Source organism: Xiphophorus hellerii, chromosome 20, assembly GCF_003331165.1.
Source record: "Xiphophorus hellerii strain 12219 chromosome 20, Xiphophorus_hellerii-4.1, whole genome shotgun sequence".
NCBI classification, from domain to species: domain Eukaryota; kingdom Metazoa; phylum Chordata; class Actinopteri; order Cyprinodontiformes; family Poeciliidae; genus Xiphophorus; species Xiphophorus hellerii.
Window position 1 is genome coordinate 6,265,322 of NC_045691.1, and position 13,357 is coordinate 6,278,678.

The 13,357-nt window shown below is 37.7% G+C and overlaps 1 protein-coding gene across 3 annotated transcripts in view; it reads left to right on the forward strand.

Annotated features, from left to right (window-relative positions):
- Positions 1–13,357, forward strand: part of nav1b (neuron navigator 1b) — a 43,963-nt gene that overhangs the window by 6,309 nt on the left and 24,297 nt on the right. For 2 of the 3 annotated variants that reach the window (XM_032549695.1, XM_032549696.1), the window contains exons 2-3: positions 291–393; positions 1,559–1,915. In XM_032549695.1, the coding sequence (XP_032405586.1) occupies positions 291–393; positions 1,559–1,915 (460 nt within the window). Of the gene's footprint in view, positions 1–290; positions 394–1,558; positions 1,916–11,113; positions 11,289–13,357 lie in introns of those variants that run through there. The other variant, XM_032549697.1, reaches the window with a different exon arrangement.

Sequence of the window (13,357 nt, forward strand, 5' to 3'; positions counted from 1 at the left end):
TGCCGGGCAATCTAAGTTACAGACAACTTGAGGAAGTACCACATCAGTTCAGAGGGGTGTAGTCTGAAATAGTGAAACAGCCCATTACTCTGCCTAATGACCTGAACATACACTGGATGAGTTTCTGCATGGAAAACAGCTGGCACACCAATGCAGACGCAAATAATGCAAACCAGCTTTTATGCATGTAGTTCATCAGTGTTTGTGTGTAAAAACACTATAAAACAATACACACTCAAAACATAAATGAAACAGAAGACACCTCTAAGATGTTCTTTATTTTCACACAGATCCAGATTCCCAGAGGAAGCGCACTGTGCAGAATGTTCTTGACCTCCGCCAGAATCTGGAAGACACAATGTCGAGTCTGCGTGGCTCCCAGCTGACCCACAGGTAAACACATCTGGATCTACATTTGCTTTTTAGTGTAAGCGGTTGTGTTCTATACCAGCACAAGATAAAGTTTGGTTTTATTTAATCAGACACGATTGATATTTAAAGAAAAAGCCTGGACTGAAGAAGATTAACTCACGGAATGAATCAATGTATAACATAATCAAGAGTAAACAGTTGTGCCAAAGCTTCTAGGGGAATTTCCACCTGGTGCACATCTGGTTTCCGTCTCCTTTCAAATGGCTTTCTCCTTTTCATTCTCATAGTCTCACTTCAGAAGTCTTTGTTTTTGATGGAACAACAATAGATCTAAACATGAATTTGTCACAACAAGAGCAATGTACAACAATTATAGCAGAATGAATGTGATATTTTTGCAATCCTTGCTGTAAACTAGGACATAATTAAAGACATGCTATGTGTTTTTATAATTAAAAGAAATCAAAATAAGTTGCGTTGATTTTTTTACTGACTGAAATTAAAACATGCCTTTACACATAGTACTTGTGTTGTGTGAGTGCTTGGTCAATCGTCAATGTCAGAAAAATAACTGGCTTTTCATTTACTGAGCTTATTTCTTCTACCAAGTAATTTTGTCTGAAATCTTGTATTAAATCCTCTGTTTCTTGCAGATGCCATTTGAATACAAGATAATCAACAGTTAACTGAGAAAAAGAAAAATTCTTGTTCTCAATCATTATAAATTATCCACAAAGAACAGATAAAAATACCTACAGACTTTGCATTATTTATTTGGTTGACTCGGTTCATCGAGTTGTGCAATCCACAGACATAGATGCTCGAGGCTTGGCGTTTTTAACCCTGACCTACTTATAAAACAAGTAAACTTTGGGATTCACATACATATTGCTGCATTTAACTGGATTTAAAAATATTAGGACCACGATATCAGGTCATCCTTGTTTGTGTCTTCATGTTTCATGAGGTAACTTGACATGATTTATTCCCTGAAGAATGTTTGACATTTTATCTAGTTCAAGAGCACCTTAATATGAGTTTCTTTAAAGGACTAACTTATTTAAAGGACTCCTTTAAGAGAAAGAAAAATGTGCTCTTTTGAACACGTGTGACATTTTGCACATATTAAGCTTTTTTAGTCAAATACAACTGTGGAACACTCTGAACCTTCTCTGTATCTTTGTAGCTGTATGGATAGCAGCAACGTGGGCTACGACAGTGATGAGACCAATGCCCGCAGCATTTCCAGCATGTCAAACCGCTCCTCACCTCTGTCCTGGCGCCATGGTCAGTCCAGTCCTCGTCTTCAGGCTGGCGATGCCCCATCTTCCACAGGTGGCGCATATCCGGGCAGTAAGAGCTCCTCCCAGTACACAGCCCACACCATGCCAGCTCGCTGCTCCAGTCGCCTTAGTAGCACTTCTCGCATTGAACTCATCGAAGGTCTCGACGATGATCCTGATCTCAAGTCTGGCTACCTGAGTGATACTGACCTTCAAGGAAAGAGCCTGCCAGATGATGATGATGACAACTTGGCCAATGGGTGAGAGAGGAAGCTTTTAAACTTTTATCATTATAGCAGAAACCAATGAGGACTTCATTCTAACAAACAATAAGTTCAAAAAATGGCACATTCTCACCTGTCTGTTAAAGTAGTGATGAAAAAGCATGGCATTTAATAAATCAGGTCATAGTAAAAAAACACTGAAGACCTCACCAGGATGTCATATTCATACCAACGAGCAGCATTTTGAAAGCAAAAGAAAAAGACAGGCAATATATTTGGTCAACATCACTCTGCTCATCTGGTGTAGATGTCTGAAACATTTGATAAAGAAAGTAGTGGTATTTTAGCATCTCTTTCTGTACCAGTACTACTAATCATGCAAGCTGTTTAGTTGTCAAAAGTTAATGAATAATCAGAAATTTAAGTCAGCTAATCAAAATTATGATCAAGAGAATAGAACACTGAAAAACAGCTTCAAGACTAACTAATAATATAAATGTCAGCAAAACATAATATTACATCAGCACAGCAATGACATATGGGGTGGAGCGAATAGGAGGGAAAAAAAGGGGGAGAAAGGGTGTGTGTGTGTGTGCATGTATGTCGAAAGCTGGTGTGTGTGTGTGTGTGTCAGAGCTAAAGTTGAAGGTTGGAGAAGGGAGCCTTGATAATGTCCACATCTGGACAAAACGGCGCCAAATTGGAACAAATTAAAGGGCAATAAAACACTACACATGAGGCCTACCCTTTAGTCTTTAGAGAGACAAAGCAAATGTTTCTTCAGATTCCTTTGCTGCATGAAAAACTTGGATGGACATCTATGTTGCACCTTCGTAAGTGAGAAAAGGAAGCAGAACCATTGCACAGTCTTGGCCTGGTTATTCAAAATTCTATTTGCCACATTTGTTTTCAGCAGAGCAAAGAAAGAATTACACAGCATGCAATCAGCAACTCCTCAGGGAATCAGTGGGTTTAGCCACTCAAAAACACATTAAACCAACATTATGAAACAATGATTCTATTTTAACTTTAACTTGTCCCTACCCAGACACTTTAAAAAAAGTTCAGTCTTACTTTGAGGTGATCAGTGTCATAGTCAAAACGATGGCCAGGAACCGGTCCAAAAAATAGGGCATCTGGCTCAAACAACTGGATTATTTAAGCCAGTTGTTTGAGCCAGATGCTCAAACAATGCCCAAAGCAGTCTGATCAGTCTGCTTTGGGAAAATGGGAGTTTTTGGGGAAAACTCAAGATATAAAAAGATAAAGTTAGTTGCTTAGTTAGTCAGGATATCTGATTTGGTAGCCAGCCAGCATCCATAGTTTAAGAGACTTTCTTAGACTCTCAAATGTTTTTTTGTTTTGTTTTTTTAACTACGTTCATAAGATGTACCTATTTCAGCTTCCACATCATGTCCATGTTTTAATTGAAATAGTCTTTTTTAAAGTGAGGGAAAAGTAATAACCTATTTTAGCCAGCTGGTCGACAGTGAACAGCATCATGTGGGAGGAGGCGGGGCAGCACTTCATTACTATATGCTTGATAGAGACTGAGGAAATTCAGGAACTGTCTCTCTTGCATCTCATTAAAATTACTTTAAATAATCAGAGCACTGATGATTTTTTTTGTCTGGTTTTAAATGGTGACTCTTAAAACCTGGCTATAGCTTGATACTGGTACCCAACCAATGGCTCGAGCTGGTATGATACTGTCCTTATTAAACAGATTTCATTTGCAAACTTTGGAGTAAAAACATATTTTCTACCATTTACAGCTTTTTTTAAAGGGATTATTTGCTGACTGTAACATCTTATTTGTCTCAATTGAGAATCTCATAAGGTTACAAAGTAGATAGCCTCTCACTTGTTGTAAAGATGCAACAAGTGCCAAATGCATTAAATAGTTTACATCTCACAGATGGAAATTTTTGTTTTTCCTCTTTTTTCTTGCTTTTCTTTTCTGCGCACTGAACTGTCACCACGGCACTTGTCATCTACCGTCCTTTGTGTGTCATTTAATTTCCTCCCACAACTTTCAGAAGACGGTGAGACTCGGAGAACGGCATAAAAAGAATCAAGGACAGTTCTCTAGAGTGGAGTAGCAGCTTTATCTTTGTTGCACATGTGGAGGGATTTAAGCTCAGCCTCTGGAGCACTCTCGAGGCCCTGTGTGCCAGGTCACATTCTTACTGTGTGTGGTAAGACGAAGAGAAGAGATGACACACATTTAAAGTTATTTGGAATTAGAGCAAGAAAATAGAACAATTAAATTGGAACAAGTTGGAATTGGGTTTGATGGAATGGGATGAAAAAGATGAATAAAAAGAAAATGAAGTGCAGAATATTGTCCTTACAATCTACTTAAATTTACATGTGTTACACACCAATCCAGATACATTTATGCGAGAGTCTGACTATGACCCATTTGCCTTGCTTTTTATATCACATATGCAGCCCAGATATTGAGTAAGTTATAATACAAAGAATATTTTTTCATAAGAACAGCTCATCATGCTGTGTGCCAAGGCACAAAAGATGTATACATTAAATGGATAAATCCATTAGATAGATAGATCCATTTATTGATGATTTGTATTCTTAAACTTGGAATCTGCTGAAACTGTAAGTTCTTATGCTTTTCTCGTTACTCTTTACATGGAATAAGTGGAAAATGTACTTATTTCTGCAGCGGGAAAAACCTCTGTGGTGGTACTATGTCACAAATATTAATTCTTCCTCATAAATATCCCAACAACCTTTGGAGCAGATAAGAAGCTAATCCACTTTATGAAGCGAGTGCAGAAGCCCAAGCTCCCAGTTTTTTCCTACAAAATGTGTGAACCATTTGCATTCTTACAACATCCCCCTACACACACTTACAGTTCGGCTCATTGAGAACCATTAGCTCCCTGGTTTTGAAAATAGACCAGGCTCCTGCATGGTAACCATGGAAACCAGCTGAAAATCGACTGTAAAGAGGATTTCTGTTCCCTTTCAGTAAAGGCCCAGCTTTTTCTCATCTTTACATAGTGAGCTGAAATTAGGATTAGCAAAATTACTTATTTTATTTTTACAAATGCCATCTTTTCACTAAATTTTTAATATGACAATGATTCTACATATAGATTTGTGGATAAAAATGATTGTACTGTTTCTCAATTTTGAAGTCTCAAACAGTACATTGTTTGTTGTATAATAAGGGTTGATTTATTCCGTCAGTCCAGGCAATACTGTCTGTCTGTATAATAACTGTGTGCTGTGTGACTCTAATCACTTTGGCTTCAGCAGTAGTAATCTGATACAACAACATACTAAGTATTTGCTTAGACTTGTCCTCTGTTCAGTCTGTCAGTCAGAAATTACTTGAATTATCCATACACTATTCATGGTCTGTTTTCCTGCACTTAGAAAGTGTACAAGAATTATAAATAATAATTTTAGACATATTAAGACACCACACATTTGTCAGTAAGACTAGGAAACCATTATAACCCTACTCTCTTTTATTGGAAATAGTGGGTGATCCAAAATGTGATCCAATGATCACACGTTCTTTTGTTTTTAATTTTTTAAATTTCTCCCTGACCTGATTAAAAAAGTATATTTTCAAAAGCACCAAATTTAGCCACCAAGTAAATTTGGTGTGTAGCACTGAAATTACATCTGTCTGTGTGGATGGGATTGGTTTATCTAAAGACCAATTGATGAATTGCTCAACAACATAATCTTAACACAAATCTTATTCTACAGCCGTTTCTGCAGGGAATGTATGGATAATTTCTCCTTCTCGTTGTAAAGAAAGTGCATTTGAGATTAAACTCAAAACACAATGAACAATTGCATTTTCAAACACAGTACAATTCCATCCATCCATTGTCCAACCCACTTGTCCTTTTTGGGGTTCTGGCATCTATTTAAGTGGCCACTGGAAAAGAAACGGGATAGGTTGCTAGTCGATCGCAGACATTAGCTTCTTTTTTAATTTTGTCCAGAACTACTATCTCCACTTCTCAAATTATGGCAAAAATACATTTGATCTTCCTTTTATGATAATTCGTATGGTTCAGTTTTCAGATAAAATTACATTACTGGCAACAGGATGTTCACAGTGTCACATATTACACATATCGCTTTATATATCTTTACACAATGGGACCATAGTAGATATGTAGATATTTATGGGGCTTTGTCTATACACCAGCACAGAGGCAGCAGTGCAAAGTAAAGGACGTAGGCTGGTTCAGCAGCAGCATCACCACTGATCACAATCGAGCACCAACACAGCTCGGGATGGGCTGCCATGGCAACCGTCTTCCACTGACCCAGTGATGGGCTGCCTTGTGTGTCAGTGTGGTAGCTGCTGAGCAAATGAATGTGTGGAGGATGCATGTGTGAGATTCAGCTGATGGTTTGTGTGTGAAATAAAAGGGCTAAAAAAAACTGGAGAAAAAGCAGCCATTCAAGTAAATGACTGTAGAGAAGCTATTATGAGACAGATTTTTTTAATAATTACTCTTTGAGGGACAAAACAGTGTGCATGTTATTTGTTTCTTTCTGGTATTTACAAGATGGGATTCCCTAGATTAGCAGTGACACTAATTGTGGAGAAATGTAGCTTTATTAGCTAACTTAGGTTTAGGACATATCACTTAGTGTGTGATAAATTCTTCCATTGCTTCTGTGATCTATAGAAACGAATTTGACTAATTTTGCAACATCAGCAAAGGTATGCTGCCCCAAGCCAAGCAATGTTGTCTGTAGTTAGTGAATATCTGTAATGTTTTGAATGTGCCATATTTAGGTCAGTTTTTGAAATGATGGAATACTAACAGCCTTGCTCATACTCGCTCACTCACTGGAAACTGTCTATTGACAAATGCATTCCATTATGCACCAAAGGTTTGCTGCAGTCATCCGATCCTGGATCGGTTCCCTCAGCAGTCTGTGTTTAATTTCCCTTTCCTGTCTAAGTTCTGGTCTTAGTCACTTTGTACCTCCCTGCCTGTTAAAGCCTCCCATATTTTTCTGACCTATTTAAATCTATCAGTACAAAAGTTGCTGCTTTGGTCTGTGACAAACACTTTAGAGAATACACTTTTATGAGGTCCAGTGAAAAGTATTTCTAATTTCTGAGTCTTTCTGACTATCACTACATCATTTTAAAGAGTACAAATTTGTAGTTTACATTTGTTTAAGAGACATAATTCTGTCTGTTATGGTATAACATTGGTTACTGTTATACCAACAGAGCACACAATCTCTCACAGTCTCTTTAAAACACATCTGGGGTCAATATGGAGCTCTCAACAAGGGTCATTGAAACACTGACTTACAAAGACTCCCCTAAAACCAAATGTGCCTTTACGTTCAGTAGAGTCCTCAGCGCTGTGAATAATAAACCATTACAGCAGCACCCCCGGGAGTATGAATCATCCCTGTATCATGTCTGCGTGTGGTCGTCTGGATATGTTTGTGGTGCTTGCTGTTCAGCCCCAGGTGGAAAGTTTTCCAAAGTTGGTACAGAAATGATTTTTTAATGGTTAGCTATGTTTTTTCAGCATAACCTCTTCACAGCAAGCAGCTACTCAGCAAAAAAAGCATTTTGAACATAAACACGGATTAGAAGAAACCTATTAAACCAGATAGTATTAAAATGGTTGAATTGTTGTCAGATTTGGTGCCACATGAGGACTTTCTCTGTTGGCTGCTTCAGTGGGATTTCAGACTTCATCTGACCGATCACGCTGATCTTGACTCTACATTAATTTTCTAGGCCAGTAATCAACTGCCATGTCCATGTTTCTAGGCCCCTTAGATATATGGTGAATACACTCTGTGACATAGTCACTGATGCATCTCAGAACCATTTACTGTTCTGCAATGAAAGCTGCCCAATCCTATTTGTTTGGCTGTGGTCAGCCTTGATATGAATCAAAATCATGCACCAGGAGGATCCAAGATTGTGCTTCTTTTTCCATCTTTTTTCGTTTGAAATGAAATAAACTTATGCTGACATAAATCCCCTGCTCACAGTACTATGCTCTGATGCTTTCTTTTTGTAGTAATTTCCCACACTGTGCTTCAGAATTGGATGCAACAGACAAATGTCTACTCCTCCTATGATGCAAAAGCCGTTTAGTTTTCTGAATGCTAAGTGGTGCTTCATTTTGATACACTGTGAAAGAGGATGAACGCTACATTTTTATGCCAGGGTGAGCTTGAATTATTTCTGCCCTCTGCTGGTGTCTTAAAATCATTACCTGACATGGAAACTGCAGAAATTCAAAGTATTCAAAGTATAAAGTATTAGATGCAGTGCAGATTGTACATTTTGAAACTTATAATAGAGAGATTGACTTTTTGAATGACTAGGAACAGCACAGTCTGGTGCAGCTGTCTCCGACTGGATTAATTGTTGTCCAACAGATTGCTTTAGAGCAAAATACAAATTTGTTGACTTATTTTTCAACCTATTATGCTACTAGATTAGCTATGATTTCATGTACTACTTAACAGATCAGAAAGTGGCTGTCTTGGGCTATTTTGCCACATGTCTTCCTATTTTCTCTTGTCAAACTGCTGTTCAAATTAAGCTCCCAAGTGCCAAACTAATCCATTTTCTGTACACCCTTGTCCCTAGTGGGATCAGGAGGGGTGTTGGTGTCTATCTCCAGCTAACGTTCCGGGCAAGAGACGGGGTACACTCTAGACAGGTTATCTGTCGCAGGGCAACACAGAAACACGCCACCATGCACACACACACACTTAGGGAGAATTTCGAGAGACCAATTAACCTAACAGTCATATTTTTGGACTGTGGGAGGAAGCCGGAGTGCCCAGAGAGAACCCACGCATGAGAGAACATGCAAACTCCCGGGAATCGAACCCAGGACCTTCTTGCTGCAAGGCAACAGCTCTACCAACTGCGCCACTGTGCAGCCGCCAAACTAATCTTTAAATTAAATTAGTCATTCCTGTCTTTTACTATGTCTTATGTTGTTTTAACAATGACACTGGACTAGCCAATCAAATGTTTTTAAGACCAGTTTCTTACCAAAAGTGAAGGAAACAGCAAAAATAAGAGATCAAAGGCAACTAAAATTAAAGTTCATAATGTAAGAATGTTTTATGCCTCAGCCAAAGCCAGATGCTTTGATTTCTCTCTGATTTTGCCAAGTGTAAATGTCCCAAAAACCTCACGTTGGCAGCTTTACAAAACATACCAAGCAAATGTATAGAGGATGTTTTCTTACACAACCCATTTGCTTATCAGTGTAGTTCAGTTGTTACTATAAAGTGCAAACATTGCTGGAAGGCTGTTTGGATGACAGCTTTTTTTGTAAGAGTGTGGTCTAGGCTGAGATAAACAGGATATGTGAGCACCGACACACTTTTTTTGCCCTGTAAACAATTCAGATCAAATATCATTCTTGGAAGACAAATATTCATTCTTTTAAGGATAATAAGGAATAAATGCCATATGTGATCAACAACTATGTAAACCACTGACTTATGATCCTTGTGAGCAAAGCAAAGCAAAGAAAATCAACAGACACCAGAAGAAATAGTGTTCTCCATTAATATTATCATTATTTACACTTAAGGTAAAAGTGTGTACAAAAGTCTTGAAATAAATTGTCATGGAAAATTTCTAACAAATTTTTATTGTAGAAAGCACAATATACTAAAAAGTAGCAGCTTGGTTTATCTTTCCTGAATAAATCGTAGATATGTTTCACTGTGTCATAGAAATAGCTTCTGTGCATTTATTAACATTCATTTAAAAGATCACTGATACAGAAAGCACATAGTTGTGCTGTTATGTTTTGAAATTATTTACCTGGTAAGTATGTTGTTTGGTCACATTGAACACTCATTTTCAGTCTAAATAACTTAGAGGATTTACAAATCAAGACTGATGATGTGGACGGGGCTGCAAATCCGTCTTGTCCCAAAGCTTTGACCTTCTGGAGTGTTTTTACTGACATGAGATCACCAGAAATTGCAATGAATATAACTGTTTCACTACCAATGAGAGGGGGAGGTTGGGTTTTCCAAGGCTGCTCATGCATCACTGGAGATCCTTGTGTCATCTGTGGGCTTGTGGTTTCAGTTGCAGAGATTTAGATTTCTACCTTGAACTGCATTTTTTTCCATACTGCATTTAAAAAATGTCTTATTATATGATACATAATTTTGTAGCGAACATAAAAGTCAAACTATTTGCAAAATTCTCTATAGGCTGGCTTTTGACTGCTTTGTTCTTTTTTAGATTTTATTAAAGGGCAGGGTTATTATGTAAAATCAACTTTTTTGAGCTTTATATCATGTTATAATGTAATTCCGTCATAACAAACAGATGTGTAGTGTTGCTTCAGTTATTTCATGCATGTTTGGGAAATCCTTCAATCTCACCTGGCAGTCATTCGGGAGAAAACACTTGGTGAAACTAGCGCATCCTCTGCGCTTATCATACGAACTCCTTCTCAGTTCCATGAGCTTAAGAACGGTTGTAAACAGCATCATGGGGGAGCATTATTCTGATGATATGCATTAGGTGGAGTATTCGACAAAGTAGGAAAGTCTTAAAGAGACAGACGCCAATTTCAAGCCATCAAATTGCAAAGTCAAATTTAATTTAAATTATGTTTGGTATAGTGTATACATAGAATTTTTATAACAACAAATGTAACATAGTTACTTGATTGCGCTATAAAATGACACTATGTGCCTGGAAAATACATAATATGCCCCCTTTAAAATTTTCAGATCTGATAACAAACAGCCTCCATAGAGAACTAAGGTCAAGGATGTTTTTAAGTTAATTAACTATTATAGAGCGAGAGCTTTTTTTTCTAAACTGGAAATTAACTGATATGTACGGAAGAGGATTAGGGCCACCAAAAAAATAAAAAAAATAAGTCAGAATTCTGAGATTAAAGTCAGAATTCTTTTTTTTTTTTTTTCGGTGGCCCTAATCCTCTTCCGTAGATATGTGTGTTGACTTCCTAGAAAGGCAAGCTAAGGTTAAAGGGTTAGCGTCGTCACTAACCCTTTAATGATATCCTTTAATATCATCATTAAAGGATGATATTATGATCATCCTTCCATTAAATATCGGAGTCAGTTCTCTCTCTCGCTGCCTGGCTCGCGCGTCCTGTCTCCCTCTCTCTCGGTTTTCTTTTGGGGATGGGTGTAGCCTGACTCCTTTCTGCTGGCTGAATGAGTGGTGAGAATGGCTCTTTGCTTTCAGGGGATGTGAATAGTACTCGCTTACGGACAATTAAGAGGATTTACTGCCACTAAAAGTGAAAAGCTAGAAAAAGACACAAATGAGCGGTCGTGTTTTGAAAGTGCCTCCGTTGCGGTCAGCGACAGGATCAAGGAGGACTTTACTTTTTACGCCAAGGTAACTCTCCGACTCTACATGCACTTTTCGGTACATTTAAATCCGCGGATTTCGTTCACTTTAAACGGTTTTTTAATAGACGTTGACCGCCTATAGTCTGTTGGATTATGAAGTAATAATTGAAATAACTCAAAAATACTGAGTATTTTCACAGGAAAAACAACATCTTAGAAACACGTGATTTAAAAAAAATACTGATTGTATTTGGTTGTAAAATTATTAAATCTAGTGAAACGAGATTTTGAATGGACACTGAATTGTGGCTGTTAACTATCTCCTTTACTGAAATGTACCTCCTGTATGGAGGTTCAGAAGGGCCACCATTTTAAACATATTTATATATTTTACTTAAATGTGCACATATTACAGCTATAAGCAATTATGTAGATATACTTTTTAAAAGTATAAACATGTTCTTGTTTGCAAAAAGCTCATTTTATGGTTCAGCACTGCAACACAAACAATTTGTTTCATCCCCCTGCCTTACTCATCAGTAAGGGCTACCTACTGCCAGTTTCAATAAAGTCTGGTATGTAGATGACAAATGAAATGTTGCATTGCATGAACCATAAAATAAAGAAATACTTAAATAATTGGTTAAAATTTTCCAAACCATTGAAGAATAATGTAATACGGTCTGCATGGAACTAAATGTGAACTTTGGTCACTAATTGATAAAAGATATATCCGACTCAAAATCAAAGGCAACCATTACCAAGAGATGCCACACTATGAGACGTTTTCAGATGCAACTGGTTTTTTGTGAGATGGATGAAATTATGAACAGTTCCAATTGACAGTCAGTTTTTAATACCTTAAGGGTTTTGCTGGAAAGCTGAATATTATTTTATATTTTAAGCATCACAGTGAGCCCAAGAAGTAATTCCAATCAACATCAAGATAATGTGATGAGAGGAAAACAAAGGTTTTGGAATGGCCAAGCTGAGTCCAATTAAAAATCTTGCCAACTGTGATAGTCACCTAAAGAAGGCTGTGAACAAGAAATATCTTCAGTGCATACGGAGACTATTTGCAAAGCAAAGTGGGAAAATACAAAACAAAAGTCTTAACCTCATAAAAACCTGAAAATTTAACAGAGGTGCTTACACTTTTGGTAGTGACTGTACAAGATACGTTTTCTTGGTCTTCTTAATTGAAACCAAGGTGAAATCAGGAAGTGTTCTAAAGATAAAGTGGTTTATAACCTTACACTGTTTATACCCAGAATGTTTACCAATACCGTAAGCCTTTAGATTACTGTTTTATGTCCTACCAACTATGTAAAAGTTGTCGGAATGTCCTCACTTTCTTACACTCTCTAGCCAGTCAGTCATCTTAAACACTTTTAGTGAATCACAGATCAGACTAGCATCTTAAAGACTCTGGAGGGCAGCCATAGCAAGCAAGAAACAGCAGTTAATTGCCCCACCAAACATGCACTCCGTTGTTGTACTCCCACACTCTCCCTGTCTGGGTTTTACCTCACAGAGCAGACAACTTGGCTTGTAATATCAACAACCCACAGGCCTTCCTCTAAAAGTTGACATCCCTGTGGGGTTATTCACGGCCCCTCGGTGTCGCCCCTCACAGAGGAGCTATTGTCTGAGAATACCACAGAAATTTGCACTGAGTGGCAATCGTTAAACTAATCCAAGAGTCGACAGCGTTGGAAATATTTTTGAAAATATTAAATCAAACCTTTATTCTCTTGTTTTTGAACTCAAACTTTGAAGCTATTCACCCATAATCACAAATCTGTTTCTAAGCCATCACTTATATAAATGGTCCAAATCATGCACCTTAAAGAAGTGTAACTCACAGCCACTGCTCTGTTTTACAACTTCAGCCATGCCACTCTTTTCCTGCCATGTGATTATATTCAATTCTGAATGTGTACAAGCCATTTTTGTCTCCCATTGTCTCCATCCCATGCTCCCTGCCTTTGCTAATTGCAGACTTCATACCCACAAAGGGCATTTTCAGCTCAGTGGAGAAGTCAAAAGAAGAGAAGAACTGATTCAACTCAAGCAATGACTTGAAATTATCATATTAATTTACCTTTTCCACTA